This window comes from Pagrus pagrus (assembly GCF_965226575.1).
Source record: "Pagrus pagrus genome assembly, chromosome: 11".
Taxonomy (NCBI): Eukaryota; Metazoa; Chordata; class Actinopteri; order Spariformes; family Sparidae; genus Pagrus; species Pagrus pagrus.
This window is the reverse complement of record NC_140195.1, coordinates 5,293,478-5,315,701: the sequence shown is the minus strand read 5'-3', so window position 1 is coordinate 5,315,701 and position 22,224 is coordinate 5,293,478. Positions and strand designations below refer to the sequence as shown.

General features: G+C 44.7%; 1 protein-coding gene across 3 annotated transcripts in view; it reads right to left on the bottom strand.

Annotated features, from left to right (window-relative positions):
- Window positions 1-21,742, bottom strand: part of acap3a (ArfGAP with coiled-coil, ankyrin repeat and PH domains 3a) — a 74,059-nt gene extending 52,317 nt beyond the window's left edge. For all 3 annotated transcript variants that reach the window (XM_084365683.1, XM_084365685.1, XM_084365684.1), the window contains exon 1: window positions 21,526-21,742. In XM_084365683.1, the coding sequence (XP_084221809.1) occupies window positions 21,526-21,572 (47 nt within the window). In that variant the 5' untranslated portion in view covers window positions 21,573-21,742. The remainder of the gene's footprint in view (window positions 1-21,525) is intronic.
- Between the last annotated feature and the right edge of the window lie 482 nt (window positions 21,743-22,224).

Here is a 22,224-nt window from a genome sequence, read left to right as displayed (position 1 = left end):
TTATTGACAGAGTGTTTGATTTCAAATTATATAAATATCACGTGACAACAGATTTAAACTTGATGCAGCTGCGGCAGAGATATCCTCACTCTTACTTCCTATAATAACCTGTTATTCCTGTTATCTTATAATTAATCCAATGCTTCTTTACTACCGCTGCACCAAACCATGTCGGAGGAGATGACGGGCGAGAGCCGAGGTTCAGGTAGATATCGCGAGAAAAACTCCTATCTTGACAGTAGTATTGACCCAAGAACTGGCTCCTACATTTCCCACAATGCAACTTGATCATAAGACTCCCATTCGAGGCCAAAATGTGCACGTTCCCACACTTCCAAATTGTGTTACAGGCGTCCTGTTACAAATGTAAAATCCTTCAAGTTGAGGCATCCTCTCTGACATCACTGTGGGATCATCAGGGTTGATACTGCAAAGCCTCAGTCGACGTTAAACAGCTGTTTTCACAACGAGTAAACTGATCTTCATGCGTAAAATTGGTGGAATTCTCCTTTAAGAAACGCCTGCGAGAACATACAGTGTGATATTCGGGAGGATCAACACGTGTCTTTTCAAACTGTTGCCCATCAAAGTTGAGGGGGAAAAAAGTGTTGCCTCTGCTGTTACATTTTCCCTCCTGTATCAGGCTGTTGGTGTCTTGTTGGACCTTGAACAACATGTGTGCATATTTTCAGAGCCTCCCCTTGGCGAGAGACATTAGTTCTGGCGCTGTCCAACGACCAACGGTTCACAGGCAGTAAAGGCGGGCCAGGCAGTCAGGCAGGCAGTCAGGCAGTCAGTCCCTGAGCTGGGGATAACATTCCCACTTAATCTGAGCAGATGAATCCCATCATATAAATGTGCACACGAGGAGAACAGGGAGACATTCTTCAGCAGAAACATTCACATGAAACAGGACGTCTGCAGCCAAGCTTTGTCCTGCAAAAACTCCCGCCAGGGCTGCTCGCTGACAGGTCCAAGGAATAAAAAACTCAGCTTCAGGTTTTCATTTAAACACGAAGCTTCATTTCAAAATAAAAAGTAGAAAATGTAGGCTGAAGACGAATTATTTGACATTTGGGGAAATACAAATATCCTTTCTTACTCAGAGTTATAGGAGTAGATTGACACCACTTTCATGGCTGTCCGTGCAATGAAAGGCTGCAGCCAGCAGCTGATTAGCTTTGCTTAGCTTAGCATAGAGCAAAAAAAAAAAAGCAAGCATGTTTGTATTAGATTAAACGAGGGTGATCATGTAAATTAGTGAGTTTGAGATGTGCTGGTACGCAGATTTGGTTAGCTTTCAACAGAGCCAGGCTAGCTGTTTCCCTCTGTTTAAATGCTAAGCTGAGCTAACCAGCTGTTAGCTGGAGCTTCATATTTAACATACAGCGGTGGTATCGCAAGAACGCAAATCAGCATATTTACCAAAATGTTGAACTACTTTTCATTTAATGACACAAAATAAGTCTTATACGTCAAAAGAATAAGAGTCTAGAGCTAAAGCTAGCAGCTCCTTAAGGGTGTCCTTAGGTAGCTCAAATTGTGTGTGATGCTAAACGCTAAAATCAACATGCTAACATGCTCAAAGGACAATAATAAGGTGATGTTAAGCAGGGATGTTTTACCATGTTTACCATCTTAGTTTAGCATGTAAGCATGCTAACATTTGCAAACTAGCACTAAACACTAGCATTATCAAAAATATTGAAATATCACAGCACACAAGCCTCGTTTTATTTATCGTTCATTCAAGTTTTTTACACTTGGGTCGATTCCCCCTGTGGTCAGTTCATCAGTATTTTTCAAGCTAATGTTTTTAAGTATTGTGACAACACTACTTAACACAAAGTACAGCTGAGACTGAAGGCAATGTCATTAGTTTTGGAGGTATCTGGTCATAAAAGAACCTACAGGGCACTCAGTAGAGCGCATACCTCAGTCACACACACTCCTTGATACCAGCCACCTAAATATGCCTGATTTTTCAGTGGGATCCATGCATTATTCCTTGTGAAATTAGCGAAAATGTTGAAAAACGCACTGGATTTGTCTCTTAATGCAGATCTGCACCAAAAGTTAGTGGGGTCTATTCCAGGCCGGGGAGCATCCTCCATCCAAGTTTGGTGGAAATCTGTTCAGTAGTTTTTGTGTAATCTTGCCTACAAACCAACAAACAAACAGACATGGGTGAAAATATAACCGCCTTGGTGGAGGTAATTATTGGTGCTAGGGAGTCATTAATATCCCTTTCATTGTTGTTGAGACGTTACACTCAAAAACAAAGAAGTCAACCTCAAGGTCAAAGACAGCAGGATTCATCTTCTGAGCACCGTGGATCCAATATCCGCTGAGATACTGAAGTCTCGTACCAACTGACGGCCGTTGACGTGGCTTTAAAAATATTCAAATGATGCAATCGCTTCACAAACCCCTGCTCCTTACTCCTCGCCAAGCGTTTATATGTACTAGCAGCTCCTTCACACCTCGCTCCCTCGTGCACACATACAGTAAATAACCCTAACCCGCCAACTCCTGACCCCGGGGCGACCCCGTGTGAGGGACCGGCCCCTGGGGAGCGAGCAGCTGGCCCTCAGCCCCCTCCCACGTCTGATCACACTCAGGCAGCACGGAGGTACACACAGACAAGAGGTGTGTTAGCCTGCCAAAAGAAAAGAAAATAACTGCCTCCCCTCCTCGTTTGCTTTATCGCCAGAGACAGGCTGCAGCTGACCAACAGCAACAGCTGAAGCAGCCTTTTCCCGCTCTTTTTGCAAATCCAGCCTGTTCAAATTCAAAGCTGAGAGCGAGACGGATCCATCCGCATGATCCGGACTCGAAGAAATAAACATCTTAACGAGAGATAAATATATCGCTCGACGATAAAAGGGCCCTTTCATGTACAAAATAAGCCACTGTGACAAGCTGTGCTGCTTTTCTTTCTTCTTGAAGTCATCCGCTGAGATTTTCTTTTAATGTCTTCAATAACAGAAATGACATTGTTTCCATTTATAACTCGTCTGGCTCGCGGATTTGCGCAGCAGACGAACGGCAAAACATCTGGATTATCTAATTTTAGCTCCTGCGCGGACAGATTGATTGGAGGGTACGCGACCCAAAGTAAAAAGCCAGAGTCATTAGCAGCATTACTTCTGCTTGCGTCACAAAATATGAAGAGACGAGACAAAAAAAAAGGCACACGTCTGAAAAACTCCACAATTATAATCCCGTAATGTGGCAGAAAAGTTTCTCTCCTGCTGCATCGGAGTTTGGATCTGTGAGGGTTTTTCTTTCCTGTGTCAGCCTTTCCACTAATATTTCAAAGCTTTAACTACAGGTCAGCTGTGGAACAGACGTCTTCTGCACAATATCGCCTTTCATTCTGTAGTCAGACAGCTGGACGGGTTTCAATACCGAAGACAAGTCGTATGAGAGACTCTAAAGTGTCTGAAAGCAAACTGCACATCTTATTTATTCGGAGAGGGAAAAACATCTCCCCCGCACGACTGGATCTGCCTCCTGTTAAGATTTACAAGAAAACATCGTCTGAGAACATCTGTGTAGATAAACCTGATAGCTGGGCTGTTAATCTGTTTGTCCTAACCTGGATGTCACGCAAATTTTGGAAGACCAAGACCAAAGACGATACACCCCGAGCCATGTTCATGCCTAGGGGGTCCGATCCTTGTTGGGATGGAGGGTTCAGGCTATAAAACCCTGCAGATGGAGGTTTTTCAGAGGCACACTTCAAACCGAGGATTATGAAACTCTGTTGTTCCAACGTATTATTGTCCTTTTCAATCGCTACTGGTCTGCTGTTGTCTCTGTAGATAAATAGGTAGCTAGCGATTGATACATTGCTATTGATTTGAGCTTGACAGCCCCACATTTTGATTTATTTCAGCGTCGCATTCCCGCCCTTTGATGGCATACGACACCCAAACTTTAACTTTAACTTTAGCTACACTTATCTACAACAGCGCAGGAGCACGGGTTGCTAATTTTAGCCTGTAAAGCATCGCTAGTGGCCAGATAATGAAGCAGTGCTCTGTTTTATTTGATGACCTGACTGACTTTAATTGCGAGCGATCACGCTTTTCTTTCTCAATCAGATCAACGCCATCCCGCCCAGATTGGAGAGGTTTGATTTTGAAAATAGTGTTTTCTCTATAAAATTGCAAATTTTTCTTTGGTTTCAGCTTCTTAAATTTAAGTGTTTGATGATTTTCTCTGTTTAGCTTCATTGTAAATTGAACTTTCTCTTGTTTTGGACTGTTCATTAAATTAAAACAAGTCAAGTGAAGATGTCACCTTTGGTTTTGTGAAGTTGCAGTGAACCTATATCACTACTTTCTGACATTTTACACAGTAATCATAAAAAATATAATCACCGCATTAATCTAAGCGCTGTATCGTAGGCAACTGGAGTTTCACCTCTCATCCAAGAGGCTTCTTCAGCTCTAACTAGCTGGAGGTGAGTCGGCAACCCACATGAAGGCCGGCTGGATGGCTGAGAGCCTTCATCATCACATTAATCAATAATCACAAAAGGTGCCAGCCCTATTTTTTAAAAACAAACCTCTCCAGGGAGTTAAAACTTCAGTGGGAGCCGTTCAATTATTCCCTAAGGAGCATTTTCCAGCTGCCATCATGGACACTAACCAATATCGAACTCTTAACAACATCTGGCATCTGACAGTTCACTATAAACGCTCTCTATTAAAACCGTGAACTCACTTCTGTCTCGAATGACCGATCGAGTTTGTTCCTTTCGCAGTTTTCCGAACACCATTCATGTCACTAAAAGCCTCTGGAGCTTTGTGGTCGGAGCTCTATTAGCTTAGTATTACATCCTCAGACTGCACCGAACGCTTCAACCACACGGCACAGGAGATTATACAGATCAGTTAGCAACAACTGACGATGCTCGGGTCCAGACAAAGAGCTAAATCTACTGTGTGTACACAATAAACAGAGAGGGAGGCTGAGACAGAGGTTTCTATAAATGCAACCGTCGTATTTACAGTCGTCATGATGTGTTTGGAAGCAGCTGTGTGTTGGACTTCCTGATGACTGCACTGGTTTCTTGGAGGCTGAATTGGAAAGCAGCTGTAAAAAAAAAAAAAGGGACACAATGAACAGGAATGTGGCCAGAAGAGTCCTGTGTGACCCGAGTCGTGCTGGGTCAGTGGTGAAGTCATTCTGGAAGTCCCATAAAACAACAAGTCCCACTTTAATACCAACAACAGGAAGGAACGACAATCCTGCTTTCACTCTCGAGTCTGTGAAGAAAAAAAACCCACCGCTGGTGTGATGCAACCGTCTGTAACAAGACTCGACCCAACACCACATTCAAATTACTGCTTTTTTTAAAACATACCGCAGCATCTTCCTGCTCGTCTTGAGCAACGGCAACTAAAATAAATGGTTTATCATTTAAAGCACTGACGCAATGACTCAATAAACCAAAGGATTGACTCAGTAAATCAGTAAGATAAGTAATAAGGACGTAACAACCCATCTATCTGGATCAGAACATCGGTTCAGGGATCATTACAACATCGATCCGTATCATCAGCTTTAAGATACGCCTCTATTTTGAAATGCCGACGGTACGTCTGTGTCACGCTGTCCTTCTCCCGTAAAAACATTCAAAGGCAGCCAAGAAAAAGACGATGAGGACATTTAATCCCCTGTCAGGAATAAATCATTGCTGTGGAAATATTTTGGATTTTGGGAGAAAAGACGAGCCACCAGACAAACACAGGATTTTAAATCATCAGTCGACTGACTCGTCGCTCTGGCTGCAGCAAAATAAGCTCCTCTGTTTCAACGTCAAACGTGCAAAAACTTGTAAAAGTCTGCGAGCTGCTGGGCTGATTTATGCCACAGGTTCAAGCTAATAACGGTTCTCGTTGTTAGGCCGTGTTTTATGTGCGCTAGCAGAGTCAGTTTAAAGTAACCTTTCACACTGAAGGCCTTTATTATCGGCTGCAAATTAGGGCCTTTTAGCGAACCAGCTTGGTGTAGTCGCACAAGCTCCATCCATCCCCCCATTAGCTTTGGCGATGGTGGCGGTGGTGTTGAGGGGGGAGGTCTCGCAATTAGGCCACCACAGCCCACGGGGGAAATGGCACTTCAGACACGGGAGTCAACAAAGCCAGTCATATAGAGGAAATGTGACACACATTAACACTTTCTGTCCTCTGTTAAAGGAAAAGTTCACCCAAAAATGGAAAAAGTCACACATTATTTCCTCATCGGGTGAAATGTAGTCGTCTCTTCTCAAATCAGTTTGTGATCTTTGAGCTTCCTGGGACTTGGATTACGCTGGATGAGTAGAGCCATTTTAGGTTGGCATGGGGGTGAATTTTCATTTTTAGTTGAACTTTTCCTTTAAGGCCTGAATGAGTGTGGGGTCTGCGAGTGCTTCCTGTGCATCATCACAAGGGGAAGCGAGACTTGAGCGGACAGTCTCAGCTCGCGTGTGTTTATTATCACATAGGATGCACGAAGAGGATGTGTCCGACGTCACGGCGGCGGGCGGGGAAGGAGGGACGCTGTTGTTGATCGTTGGGGGTAAACGGGAGAAAGGAGCCGGAGGAAAAAAGTCAGGATATGAGAGGTCTCGGCTGGCGGCGCAGGTTTATATTAACTCAGGGTGGTCTGGAGATTACGGCAACGCACAAAAATGTCAATGAAGATATTCGGGATGAGGAACACACACATACGCACACACACAGAGGATCCAGAGGAGGTCCGGGCTGTGAGAACCGGCCTGGACAATGTTCCATTGAAGGGAGGAAGACAATAAAGCCTACAGACGCGGTGCTCCTCGCAGACTTTTTTTTTTTTTTTTGCCTGGGCTGCCTCAGAATAGAGCGCCAATCCTACAGTGTAACACCCTGACATTTGGGTGAAATAGCTGAATTCCCTCAGTGAAAATCCCCACACAGTTGTGATGTGTCCGGCGGTGGTGGTGGTGGTGGCGGTGGGGCTGAGCTGGGAGTCTTCCCGGCATTTTTGTGGGCTAAACATGCAGCTTGGCTCGCACTAGAAAGGCATACCAGACGTGTGAAGCATTCAGCTTCTTTCCTGTCTGAAAGCTTGAGAGATGGTGCTCGCAGGAACAACAACTCAAACGACAGACAGCTTCCACATGAATTATAACTGAATTCCCTCTCGTTCCCGAACAGAAAACATGAAATCTTCAACTGGAAGTCTGCTGTTTTTTTGTTTTTTTTTACATTCCAGCGGCCTCAGAGAGCCACAAGCAGATTCACGGTTTACATACGCATGTGAAGCTCGCTCATACATCATACGGGCGTCACAGCGTTGAAGAGGAGAGGTGATGAGTACTGTCACTTCCTTCTGGGTTTCCCCCCAGGTGTTTCCTCTGGTCACTAGTCAGCAACATGCCCCTGACATCACTCCCTGGCTCTCCTTCATGACCTATGACCCCCTTTTCCATCAAGTCCATGAACCTGGATGTTGATCTGACTCCTGAGTCAGCCAGCAGAGAGCCAACCGGACCCGTGACGCAATCAGCAAAGGAAGGACAATAAAGGGACAAAGCACCAGAGGATGCTGGGAAACCAAGGGATCCTGAAAAGCCAGGAGGTTTAAATGTGGATAGAAGTAAAAACAAACAACAATTATCTGCTAATTTTCCTTTTGTGAAACCCACAAACCAAGATAACAGCAGGAAAATTAACACTGACAGCCGATGTGCAGAAAACAATAGCAGAGCGAAGCGGAGCATGGGATAAGCTCGCCGACCTCGGTTAACAACGCTGAAACACGGCGCTGAAAAACGACTCTCTGGAGAGTTACAGCTCCGGCGGCTCTGCCAGAATCAGAGCGAGGAGAAGAAAAACAGCAGAATTACACAGTTTTGTGAGAGAAAAAATGAAGTGGAGTCACAGATCATTGGTCTGCTCAACCAAACCACACTCTCTCCAAGGAGAGCCACAACAAACATCAACAACGGCGAGAGAACAATGAGAAATGAGTAAAGTGGAATGCAAGAAATCTGGCCGGTCTGTGTGTTTATAAAACTCAGACGAGGACCAGAGAATTTCATCCCGACTGTGGCTGCGATTACAGTTATTGTCGTTATCAATTAAAGGTGCAATACGTGAAGTCTGGTGACCTGTGGAGTCCATACTCCAAACAAACAGGGGGCAGCATACGACCAGAGGAACGCTAACCGCTGCTAACTGTGGCTGCCGTTAGCCGTGCAGCTAGAGGACATGTTAGCTGACTATTGACTATCACCTCTTGAGGTTCAATGTGGCTAGGGGCTAGCTGGCTAGCTTGCTAAATTCAATAGATATCTCTCTAACACAACACACAGACGTCTTTGACATTACTTCTTCACATTCTGTTGATATATTTTTTATGTTTTAAACTAAAATTCTTATATATTGCAGCTTTAATCCGCCGATTACTTTTCAGTTAAAGTGCCCGTGATAGGGCGATATGTTAAAATTTTAAAAACCAGTCAGATTCAAGATGACAGATTAGATCATATATCATTTACAATGAAATGAGGTCCATCAGCTCCTGTCAGCCACAACAACAACCAACAACCACAGATTGTTGAAAGGTTCGAGCAGCCGTACCCAAAAATAACATTTTAGAAATCACAGTAGACAACAGAGTCAACCAACCGTCAATCACTGTTAATCCGTCCCTAGTCTGCAAATATCAGAGGAAATTGTGCCCAAGATGTCGTCTTCAAATCGTCCAAAGATCCAAAGATATTACGATGATTTAACAGAGAAATGCAGAAAGTAATCTCATCGGAGAAGGTGGTCCCAGCGAAAAGCTGCATTTATGCCTGAAAAGTGACTTTTAGAGTTAGAGAATAATTAAAGTTAGCGTCCGACTGATCTAAAGGTTGGTCGATACTATCGGTCGCTATCGGCCCCTCACAGATACATCGGTATTGGAGTATATGGTGTATATTTTGCTTTTAATCTTACATCCTGGGTCTTATTCGTACTGTTTGACGAGCGCTTTTGTCTGACCAACCGTCCCAAACCTAAAAGCAGGAATGTTTTTTTATACCTTATGGATTAATCTTTTATTTTTTGTTTAATCAGTCAACAGTTTGCTCCATAAAACATCAGACATGAGCAGAAAATAAGTCGACACCATCAAAATCTTTCTTGAAACCTAAAAAAATATTTCATAAAGCAAAGAAAAGCAGCAAATTCTCACATTTGAGAAACTAGAACCACCAAAAAATTAACTTTTTTTCAGGTCATTCAAGGTCATTTCAGCACGAAGAAAAATAATTCTTCATCCACTAACTAAAAAACAGCAAACAACACGTTTCTTCACTTATACAGTATTGTTTTAAATCGATGGATTAAAGAAATGTCAGAGCAAATAATCAGCCTTCTTCTCATGTGCACTGCTGGGCAGTCGTTTAACTTTTATTAACGTTATTAAACTTGTTTAAGGGATTTCTGCTGTGATTCAGGGCTGGGTGTCATAACGGGAGAGTCAGCAGCCTCCTCACACCCATCGTCTCTCCGGGGATTTGCCCTTTTACTCTGAACCTGCTTTCAATATTTGCGCGGACTGACGCATTTCCTGGCCTGGTCCCTCGACCCGGGTTCTGGCCCAGCCACACAACCAGGAGCCTGCCCCCGCACACAGAGGAAAGGCAGGGGAGGACGGAAAAGGGGAAGAGAATGGGAGAGTATGAGGCAGGGAGCGAGAGGGATGGAACAAATCAAAAACAGATGCTTGTACACGTGTGATTCAGCATTTCAGAAACGGAGCAAAGTGCCTGAGGAGCCTAATGATTTCTCCCTTTATCTGCGCTTCGTATCGGACGTACAGTCATTTCAAATTCCCCGGGCGACCACAAACACGCCGCTTTACGCCTGAAATCCCCACTTCTATCAATAACTCCATCCCCTCTCCTGACCCGTGGAGCGATAAACATGTAGGACAGGCTGATGTTGACACACCTGGAAACTACCCAGCCTGCTCGCGATCACGGCTTTTTTCCAAGCAGCCCCGGTCATCGGGGGAGACGTTTCAGAGACGTGACATTAAACAGTGAAATCTGTTAGTCATAACTCTTTCTGTTTATCCCGTCAAACGCAGATTCAACTATGTGTGAAGCTGATTTTATTTTTCAAGAATGCAGTGGTGAGACCAAACGCGTCTGCTGACAAATGACGCACAGCCGCGACTAAAAGACAGCCGAGCCCAGTCACCGTCTCACCGAGCCGGGGCAGCTCCTCTCCTCACATGCCGCCTTTGACTGGAGGGTCTGAAAACACAGCTGAGCGATGATGAGGCCACGAGATAGGAGGGATGCAGCCGTTATGTGCGGAGGAAATTGGGTATTTTCCAATTAGCTGTTTTATCTTTGCTGCGGAGGAGGCCGGTGAAAAACTGTCAGGGCTAAACGCAAAGCAGCCCTAATGAGAAAACCTGATACACGTTAATCTGATTTCTACAACCTACAGCTTGTGTCGTGTTTCTAGGTCGAGCGAGCAGCCTCTTTGGAAATACACTCAGTCACTTTCTGGCACTGAGTTACAGAACAGATTCATAAAGGATATATAGACGAGTTTCCCTCAAGTTAAAGCACTTCGAACTCATGCCGACACGTCTTTGTATCTAACCGAGTCTGCCCATCGATACACTTTACGTACTATGGCCTCGAGAGCCCTTCTGCTGCCGGCAGGCGCTTGGAAACCCCCCCTCTGACGGTCCCACTTTGCAAACATAGAAAAACAATTTTGTGTGCCACCTCCGCTGCCACGGCTCCGTTCTAACGGCGAAACGCTGTAGTCGGCCCGTGACGGCAGCTCTGCAGCCGACTGAGCGTGTTGAATGCGTCTCCAGCGGAGCCCGATGGTGAGAGAAATCACTCTGATCGGCTGCTCGGCTGAACGAATCAGTGCACGGGAAGAGAAACGGAGAAAGAAAGTGCCAGTGTTGACGTTTTATCAGATATACTCTTGATAGGAAAAGGCTGTAAAAAAGTGGCTTTATCGTAACTTGATTTGTTCCTGAGTCTGCCGCCACCTGCTGGTACGGAGACTTATTTCCTCTCTCGTGGGCGCTGAATGTACGAGCTAGTTGACTGTCGGTTGTTTGTCTTTGTGGTGAGTTCAGCTGCAACGTGAGGCGATTCAATGGACGGCTGGCGTCGCCCAGTGTTTCCCACACATGTTTTACTAGGGCAGGTATATATTACCGTTGTCCAAGTACAATGGCGACCTGTTTAAACATCTTCGATGGTGGTTTAGTGTGTCTGGGCCCTAGATTTCACTTTCTGTCTCAACACACAGCCAGTAGCCAGTTAGCTTAGCTTAGCATAAAAACTCAAAGCTCACTAATTACTCATTGTATCTTGTTTCACTCACAAACCCCTGTGAAATGTGGGATTGCCGGTTTTACACTTTGTTTTTTGTACAAATTCAACAAACAGGCAACAACAAGTAATTTAACGGGTGGATTTGTTACCTCTCCTCCCTTTTGTGCTAAGCTAAGCTAACCACCTGTAGCCTGATATTCAACGGACAGATGTAAGAGCGGATCGAACTCTCAAACCAGACAGCGAATGAGCCTGAATGGATGTGAGAGCAACATAATAATTGCAGATCAGAGCCGAGAGGAGCAGAAGTGTGCTGCTGCTGCTGTCCTCTCATGTTATTAAAGCCTTTTTTCCTGCAGCGCATCTGACAGCTCTGTTTTACAGTACGGATAATCCAGCAGGAACATTAGTCAGACTATTTATATTAACTCAGAATTATAGTCCATTTCACAAGGCATAACCGGGCCGGCCTCCACGGAGTCACGTTGCAGCTGAAGGCTTAACTCCCTGCGTGCAGGGTCAGGAAGGGTTGAAGGTGCACAGATGATACTAATACAGATATGAAGGGATTCCTGTCATTATCAATGCTCTGCCGCACAAACTTCCAACACATCTCTTGTGTTTGTAGACGGGGCTGAGCACATGATCGAGCCTGTCTCCGGGCAAATTGGAGCCCTTCTCTAACATATCAACAGGAAAAAGTGGATTTTCTCTCCCAAGCTGTTGGAGACATTTGATATTTACAGGCAAACAGAATTGAGATCAGATGTTCGTTCTCCACCATAATCCAATCTGCTCGGGGAAAACAAATGCCGATTCTGTTCACCCACACTGTGAAGTAAGACCGAAGGTTTGGATTATCAGCGTCAGAAATCTGCTCAGTTTCCAGTGTGCGTTTGATTCTGCACTCGCTGGCCCGGCTCTTGTTTTCTGACTCCCCCCTTCCTCGCATTGAGTCATTGCTGGTCTCCTTCGCCATGAGGTTGCGATAGGAATACTAATACCAATTTACTACAAACTCATCCATCATTTAAGGGATCTGGATGTTGCCATAGTGCTGATTCAATGTCTGCGGCGCAGCGTGCGCAACCTGTGGCAACACCGGATGGCTGATTTGAAAGAGGAAAGAAGAGGAACTGAGGACGGAGTCGCAGCCGCGAGCTTTCTCGTCTCACTTTATAAACTGTTCACACTCGGCTGACTGATCGAGGTCTTTGTCATCTCTCAGGATGTCCGTCAGGAGCAGATTAGCACAGTGTTCGGCATGCAGCACCCTGCTTTTCAAAAGCTCTTTGTGCGAGCAGTGTGTGAAACGTCTCGCAATTCATTAAAATGAAACGAGAAGGGACAGCCAGGGCTCATGTGGCGAAGCCCCCCCCTCCATCAACACAAAAGGGTCTCGGGGATGACATCATTTCTGCGTCCTACAGCATTCACCAGGGATTAACCTCCATTTACGCAAATCATCAATTAACTTCCTGGATATGGAACGTATAAACAGACACAGTATAATACCTGCTGCAGCACTGTCACACACCAACATGTCTGCAACCTCAGAAACATCATTTTGAAATGTACAACGTGTTGTTTTTGACTGTCCACCAGCAGAAAGCGTCCCTGGAGTCGTGCTTCACGTGTTGGAGACACCAGGCCGGGCCTTAATAGACAGATTGTCTCCGTCCAAGAAATCACAACTCATTTACGGTACACTTTCATTTCCCTCCGTCTGATTTAATGTAAGAGTCCCAGAAAATAATTTGAACTCAAAGACGTCCTCTGTGCCACAGACAATATTTTATTTCCTGAGCCCTCAGTTTCAGATTTGAGTGTGAACATGTGAGTAGCAGCGAGTCACACTGCTGCTTTTAATAGTCACCAGCATGTCAGGTATGAGTCACAGATTTTGAACTATCCGTGGGAAATAAACACAAGAGTTCGGTCTTGATTAAAAGCTCTATTTTCGCTGTCTGTTTCCTCCGATCGCCGTCTCTCGTCTCATCTGTCTTCTGTGTCCGACTCAAAACACAATTCTTCATGCAACACACAGATTTCATTGGCTGAAAAGTGTCACGCGAGTGATTTACAATGCATGCAATTAGTGTGCGAGTTTCCTGGGCCGCTAGTGGAAAAAGTGTGCTGATTAAAACAGAAACGCTCTCTCAAAATGTTTCAGCTCCAGGTCTGGAGAGGAGGATGGCACTTCACCTATTTGTGATGGTGAGAGAGATGGAGATCTCAATCCAACTTCCTGCATTGCAACTGCAGAAGCTGCCCTTTTTATTTGAGGTCCATCTACTGTGGTGCTGTCCCGGTACTGGAACTTCCAACTTTGATACAAAACCTTAAGAAAATATTGATATTTGACACCACAAGGAAAAACTGACACGTGATGGGGGCATAACATTTCAGATTTTTGGTTAAAGATGAATATAACAAGGATTCTGAACTGTGTGTTGAGAACAACAGCATCTAAGTTAATCTACTTCTGGACGAGGTCAACGCAGCTCATACTGGAGTATCGATACTGCAAAAAAACGAGTATTGAAACCATTTCCAGCTTTCTGTATCGATTTGTAACGACGTTTCAAATCTTTTGACAACACTAAGTCCACCTGGAAGACCTTATTACACTGCACATTCACTGAGAAGCCTGCAGCAACGTCTCTTTAAAACAGTTCTGAAGAAAACGGACTATCACAACCTTCATGAAGGGAGGATTTATCGCAGCACTGTCGCATTAGACTGCACTGGTTCTAGCTAGGCGTACCTAACAGACTGACTGAGTGTATGTTCCTTCAAACACCATAATGATAACCTATGTGCAGCGGCCCTCCGGCGGCTGCCCTACATGCTCTGGAGCCTGGTTGCGCTCCGAGGCTCCGACCGGCAAAAGCCCTTCATCTGGTCCCATTTAAAAAAAGATGAAAGCCTTTTTCAGCTAATGGTGCTGAGCCTTCTCGGTGGGAGGGCAACCACGCCGTGGTTAAGAAATCATATTGCCGCACGTATTATTAGATCTGTTTGCAGTCCGTCACATCGGGATGACACCAATTGGACGCTAAGCCTCCAGGTGTGACACCTTTTGCCGTCCAGGGATTTGAGCAGGCGAATGTGGGCCAATCCCTGATTAAGACACACGGGCTCATCAAACTACACACTGCTGCTTTAATCCCCCGTCACTTTCATTACCTGGAGTTGTTAGCGGCAGCGCTCGGAGCTCGCTAACGCCCTTAACGGGATGCTGGAAACACCAGCAGACATCGTGCCACTGAGCTGTTCTCGGTCATTAAATCACTGAACGCGGATGAAAATTAAAATAGCAGAATAAACTCACATGGGCTGGGGGAGGTGGCGGCGGAGCATGATTTTAATGCGTCTAATGTGGAAATCACAAGCAGAGGTCATTAAATTGATGCCAAACAGGGCGCAGAGCTTTATGAGTAACATTTCTTGTGGTTCAGACCTGAAATATGCAGCAGAAAACATCTATATATGATATCAGCTGCAGTTTGCTGCCGCATGACTGGACGCAAAGAGATGGAGACCAGCTTGACATCAACAAAGTGTGTTTTTCAGTCACAATAATGGTGCGTTCCCCCGCCCTTAACTGGCCGAAAGTCGCCGTCTTGGGGAGGAGCGCTGTTGGCTGAACAGAAGGGCCACTGACACAGATTCAAGATGGAAGGAGGTCAGTCTGAAATAGAGCAGAAGCAACAAGAGCGAAATCCCTTCCAGCTCCATGCAGCTGGAGATGCAGATCCTCCAGAAACACAAGGAGAAACATCCTCTGAAGATGAACCCAGATGAACCGGATGAAATCAGCGTGGTTCGCTTTAGATGTTCTTGGCACCATTAAAAGTAACTCTTTATAGTTCTTTATACATGAGCGGGAACAGAACCCCAATATGAAGCCCGGGCCCTCCTTGGCAATAAGCTCCTCGCTGGTAAATGTGTATTAAATATGAAGTCGGCTAATGTAATCCCACTATAAATTCCTTCCCCACAGAGGAGGAAACAGATGGGACGAGTACATCTTGAAATATTAAAAAAAAATCCAGAGGCTAAATGAGCCTGGCACTTTCCAGCCCACTCAAAAATGCGCAATATGCAAAAAGGAAGCTCGAAGCCTAATTTGGAGTCGAACTGTAAACACCAGCGCGGCTGCATGTAGATAAACTGAGGGAAAGTGCAGTCGTACAGCGATTCATACTGAACGTGGACACTCATCCTGACTTTCGCTGGTATCACATCAGGACACGTGATGTTGTTTTCCACAATCGTGTTGTTTAAATGATTGACTCCAAAGCCTTTCGAGTTTATCTGCTAATGGTTCCAGCGTCTAAGTTGTGAGGATTTCGCTGCGTTTATTTGACTTAAGTGATGATAAACAGAATATTTTTATCTTTTAAGGAGGCAGGTTGGACGAAACAAGACACCCAAACATTCTCAATCTTTGGGGGGCGATGCCAGAAACAGTTTGAGGAAGTAAAAGTATTTTGATATCAACATATTGGATAAAAATATATGTTTTGCAATGGTCCCTTAAATGTCCCGTCTGCCCCAGCAACGACCTAACGAGCTAACACAGTACTGCACGTCAGGATTAAGTTCAAGTAATATTCACCAAAAGAGTTCAGGCATTCAACGATAAACCACAAAAGACAGAAATTCAGTATGTTATGGAAGTTTGGTTTCCTGAATCTGTTCCGAGTAAACCCTCTTCCCCAAACAAATCAATAAAGGATCTCTGAAAACAGAAAACAAGCCCAAACATCTCTGACGCTGTCAGGGTTACCTTCGTACCAAGCGATTTTCAATTAAGGATTAAGATTGTAACGCCCCAGTCGATTATCGGACTAATTGTTTTAGTGCTACAACTACCTACTATCATAATAGATGTTTGATTTCATCCCTGTGAAGAGTTATTTTCTGTTGGATCACATAAAAGTGGATCAAAACTCAACGTACGATGTGATTTTTGCTCACATTTACTCATATATTCTACATCAAACTCACCGCTGCATGTATTCTTTCTCTACTTTTTGACTTCACAAACAAACCCCTAACTTAATTTCTTATCATTTCCTCAAATTTCCACTGAACAGCTGTAGTTAATTCATTACACAGATTCTCTGCATTCCTTCGTATCAGCCATCTCCTGGAATTCGACATGCAACCCCCCCTGCCTTCACCCTGTCATCTGACTTTGTGTCACAAGTCCGTCCGTCCAGTCGTTCTCTCACAGACGCTGGAGACACACTGGCAGCGAGCGCCACAGGTCACTGGCCTCGGATTCCCCCGGCCTGTCGGGGGGCTCTGTGACTCAATGACAAACACATCACAGTGAAGGCAGCCTCGCCTCGCCTCGGCTCGGCTCTCCGCCCCCCCCAGCTGTTCACATGGGAAGGGAGGGAAGGATCGTCGTGGCTCTCTGCCTCGAGGCCATTCAGACACAGAGAAAAAGAGTCTGTCTCTCGGCGGAAGCAAGAACCTCTCTGGACAATAGTCATATTCTGCTGAAGGACTGGTAGGACTCGGGAACAGACCGAGCGAGGACGCTGAGAGTCCCCGCCAAATTATCCTCAGAAGATCTGCATGAATACAAGAGGCATTCACAGCCGGGAAGGAGCTCCTATAAGGCCGAGTTAGAAGAAACTCCGATATATATAATGTATGAGTCCTAACTTTAAAATGTGTCCAATGTTTTTGGCCTCGTAGAAATTCACAAAGCCTTTTGGGCACTAAAAGTAAGTCAGAGAGAAATCAGCAATCCAGACGACTCCGAGATCACTAAGACCTGCTCGAAGTCAGTCATATGCTGCAGGTGCAGTCGGCCTTGTTGTAGAAAAACACGACAATTACACGTTTTAAAACGACGGTTCGCACTCGACCGTGAAACATAGAATTTGAAGCACTGATGAACTTTGAATGTATCAGTGAGAAGTCACTCGCCAGGTTTCCATGAAATGTTAAGCGAACTTGAATCGAATGCGAATGAACTCGGCTACGTGAAGCGTAATTTGGTCAGAGGATGAAGCGGTGTAGGATACGTGGCTACGTCACGCGTGGATGTGGAAGTAAACAGAGGCTAGAGGTAAACAAACCATGGAGAGAGGTCTTCAGGAATTACTTTCGACGGGGCGAGTTGTAACTGTTCTTGCACGACTGCTAGCGTCGGCCATGTTGCGTGCTTCGACGGAGACGAAGAAGAAATGCAATGATGATGATGCAGACAGCGGAAACAGCTGAGTTGAATGTTCGCTACATCAGAGTTTATTCTGCAAATCTCTAATTCGCAAAAGCCACCTCAAGCTAGCGTACAAACTTTTTTGCGAATTGGAGGACTAAGCCATTTCCATAAAATTTCTATTCTTCAAAACGCTTCATGGAAACACAGCCACTGTTACCAAACTGCTAAGAAAACAAACAAAAAAAAGGGTTAAAGTCCAAGTTATCTTAAAATGCACACTTCTTATGAACTACAACAGAACAAACCGGTCGCTACGTGTCCCTGGTCGTTATCCTCCGACAGCGTGCGAGCGTGACCTCGAGTTAACAGGTCAGCGGGGGGAGAAAAAACAGCTCAGACGTTGCGTTTTTGCAAACGTTGTGCAGGAGCAAACACAAACACACGGGTTCCTGCGGCCGTGTAATCATCACACACCACTTTCTCAGAACAGATGTTGGAGAGCGTCGCTGGCTGCAGTCTCACATCTGTGCGAGTCGGAGTCTCCGTGGAGACGAAAACACAGAATGCATACAGTTTGTTTCGAGAGATGTTTTCGAGGCCGGACTGGTGATTCATCGTCGTGTTGTCGAGGAGTGCTTGAACAGCACATTTAAAGCACAGAAGAAGAACCAGATCGTCTGCTGTGTCATGTTTATGGTTCGAGCTGGAGCTGATAGATAAGAAAGCCCGAAACATGTGAGAGATAAGTGCTCGCAACTGATTTCCTGCATGATTTGACACGTGTAGAAAGCGGCGCATCGTGCCAATCCTAACAGTGAAAGGCCTTGATTTTTTCCAGTGCTCCGGGCCTGTTGCTTCCTTCCAGTCATCCACCTCCGAGGGTTGTTACATAACGCGACGCCGCGCTGCTTTTAGCTCCACAAAGGAGCCGTTTGAATGCTCTCTGAAAAACACTGTTACGGGCCTCAGTGGCCGCGGGAACATGCGTTTACTTCGCCTCTTTCAAGCGTCTCTTCTGGTCGTTTAAGCATCCTGGGCGGCGGATAAAAGAGTCTTAACATAAACTGCAGGAGAGCGCACAATAACGGAAAGTGGAGCATGTAAGAGTGAGAAAAAGATCTGTACAGTGTGAGGAGGAGGAGGAGGAGGAGGAAGAGGAGGAATATTTTCATTTCCACATCCACAGCTCAGACAAGAGAGATAACTTCAGACCATTCAAGAAAAAAAAACAAAAAAAGACGCAGAGGAGCCTCAGAGCTCAAAATAAAAGAGGTGGGTGACTCTTTAGCATGCAGCTTGTCTCGCTGCAGCTCGTCTCGCTGCTTAGCATATGAAACGAGGAAGGAGATGGTTAGTGCAAATAACCTTCAGTCAGCGCTTCCTGAGATGTGACTCTCTCCAGCCCAGATGGCAGTCATTAAAGGTGCCGCTGCCAAGTGTGGAAGTCTTTGATTTGGGAGCAGAGATTTTTATCTCCGGGAGCCAACACAAGTGCACTGTGAGGAAGTAACCGAGTGTATTCATTCAAATACTGATCTTAAGGTCTTTTTTGGGATTATACTTCAACACCACAATGTACTTTTTACTCCACTGCATTCATCTGACGGCTGCAGTTACTTTTCAGATTGAGATTTTACATAAATACAATGCTTTGTTTAAGTTTAAGCCACTTTTCAGGTGTCTTGAGTTGTTAGAAGTTTTTTCCAAAGCAAAGACGAGAGAAAAATCCAAAATTTGAACAAATTTTGGCAGCAGAGCTTTGTTTTCTTCTTCCTTCCTTCATTAATCATCTCATGACCCCTCAGATTTATCAAACCACCTCTGGATTAAGCCTAACTGAGGATAAAGTAGCTCCACCTCAACCAGCTTTTTAATGATAATGATATTTTCTATGCATCCTTACACCATGTGCATAGTTTCCTTTAGCTCTTTAGCCATAAGTCTGACTTTTTTTCTATTATATTTTGTCAGTTTATCAAAGAATAAAACTGCCAGGAACCCAAAATGCGAGAAAACAATGACGCAGCTGCTACAAACCAACCTGCAGCAGAAAAACAGAAAGATAACAGAGTCGATTTACAGAGATTTGGAGATTATATCCTCATTTTTGTGCTTTTTTCATTGAAAGTCTTGAATAAAACGTTAAAAGCAGAACTTTACACTGTCGTACTGGTGCTTTTACCTGCGTAAAGAGTCCTGCGCTACACAATAAGTGTAAAATATCCCCCCTCCTCAGCCTGAGAGGCTCCTGACTCTCTGGGAGCAGGAGACCAGGTTCAGATGTGGGTGTAGAAAATTCCTGCCTTGTTTATGTAACCTCTGGTGCTCGGTGGTCAGGGGCTTTGGCACAGGCTGTGTGGGGAAACCTTCAGTTTCCTCTGATCCAACCATCAGTCACACCGTTTGAACCGGAACTGACGCAGGAATCGATGAACCATTGGTCGTCTGACAGATTTGCTGCATTTCTTTGTCTTATCAGACAGATAACTGGATGTTTTCAGGCTCATTAAGAGGACACCTTTGCATTTAGCAAATTCTGATGGCTCAGCATTATCATTGATAATATCAGCAGGTGTTGGCCTATCACAGATATAACAGTATCGACATGTGTTGGCCGATATGCACCAATATGAGACCTTTTTTAATGAGCTAATAATGCAGAAAGTGATGATTGGGATGATTTATAGAAATTAAATTCCTATTTAAGTTTACGGTTTCAGTGCAGTGATGTAATTTTAGACAATAAAGTTTTTTATCTTTGTCGCAAGTGTTTGATAACAAAATTTGAGGTATCATAGTCAAAAATGTGTGTATATCCACTGATATATCGATATATTGGATTCTTCTACTCCCTGATATCGTCTTTCTTTAGTCTTCATTACTTTCATCTTTGTTTGTACGTGTCTTATTATTATAACCACATAAATCGATGCTCGTTTATTCGCACAACAGAAAAACTTCACAATAAAATTCCACTTCCTGTACAGTGTGACATGGGAGCTACGGAAACATCCACACGAGTCAAACTACACAGGAAGTTACAGCAATTATTCAACCATTTTTCTAAACATTGCAATAAAATAAACTTTGTAAATGGCTCTTACACTCGTAATGGATTAATCTGCTGCAGAGTGGACCGATACTGGATCTTTGTGGCCAATGTTGATGCCGATGTTGGGGGGAGGGATATTTTGAAATCAATATATCAGCCGATATTCTTATATACAAAGAATATACACATAAACACACATTTTTCACAACCTTCCCTTGGACCACATGTGGTTTTCAGACACTTGTGACAAAGATACGTACGTTATGGACATTATGGACAACAAACAACACACATCTGTAGTAGGCCAATATCGACCAGCTGACCGATATATCAGTCGGGCTCTGATCTGCAGATCACTTTCTTGACTAATTGATTCATCGTCTGGTCAATTTTTGGGCTGCTTTCAGACAAAAACAAGAGGTTTGAAGGCATCACCTTGATCTTTAAGACCCTGGAGGGAGGTTCCTCACATCTCCTGACATTTTACAGCAGAGATGATGAGCCGATTGATGAATAATGAAAGAATTGCAGCTCTGCTCCACCTGATCAATAGATGCTGCTGAAATAAAATCTATATCAGCAGCAGAGAGGAGAAAAACCAACGTGAGGACCAACAGATAAGACTTTGATCTGAGCACGTGACAGCTCATATGGCTGCATTGCTCATCATCATCATCATCATCATCATCATGCCGACATGAGTGACTTGGAGCAGGCTGTGATCCAGACGTTCATTTATCGGATCAGGGTATTAAGTGCAACGTGTCGCAGTTCGGGTCCAACACGCTGCATCACAACACAGGAGGACACATGGAAACGGACCGTTGCGTTCAAAGCCTGGGACACGTTAGGAGAACCCAGCACCGCAGAACCAGCTCTGAGAAGTGACGCGTTCAACAGTTTGGACCCAGCCTGACGCGAGTTTCATGCTCTTACCTGAAGCGGGGTGAATCCTTAATACATTCTTCAAAATCCACCGTCATCTTGTGCTGGAGGAAAGTTTGTAGTTTAACGCGGTGTTTCTAAAAGACGGATTTCATGTCCCGCGGTGAATAAAACAGGAGATGTAAGTATCCGATGGAGAGATCGTCCCCGCGGCTCCGGCTCCTGCAGCGGCTCGCTCTCTCACTCAGCCCCGCTCTGAAGCTCCGGAGCCGCCGCACTCAGTACTGGAGCCCCGTGCTGCCTTCAGTGGCTCCTGCCAGGGCTCGGAAATTTGAGATGCCACGTCTGACGTGTAAGCTCGTGACGTTACAAATTCAGTTTCTTGGAGTGGGAAACGATAGAGGGCTGCAACTAAAACCATTTTAATTATCGACGAATCTGCTGATTATTCTTGCGATTAATCATTCTGTCGTTTAGTCTAAAAACAATTTGTTTAAAAGGAAAATGGTCGACACAGTGACGTCTTTAAAGGCAAATACTGAGACATTGGGATCGTAGGCCGGGCCAGCCGCCATCCCAAAGCATCAGTATTTATTGGGAATGAGACTCAAACATCAACTTTTCTTACAAATAACAGCTTTAAATAGCTTCTTTTGTTTCAATTCTTCATTTCATATCATGAATGACTACAAAAACCAGCAAAACCTCACAGTTAAGGAGATGAAACCAGCAAATGTTTGACATTCATGC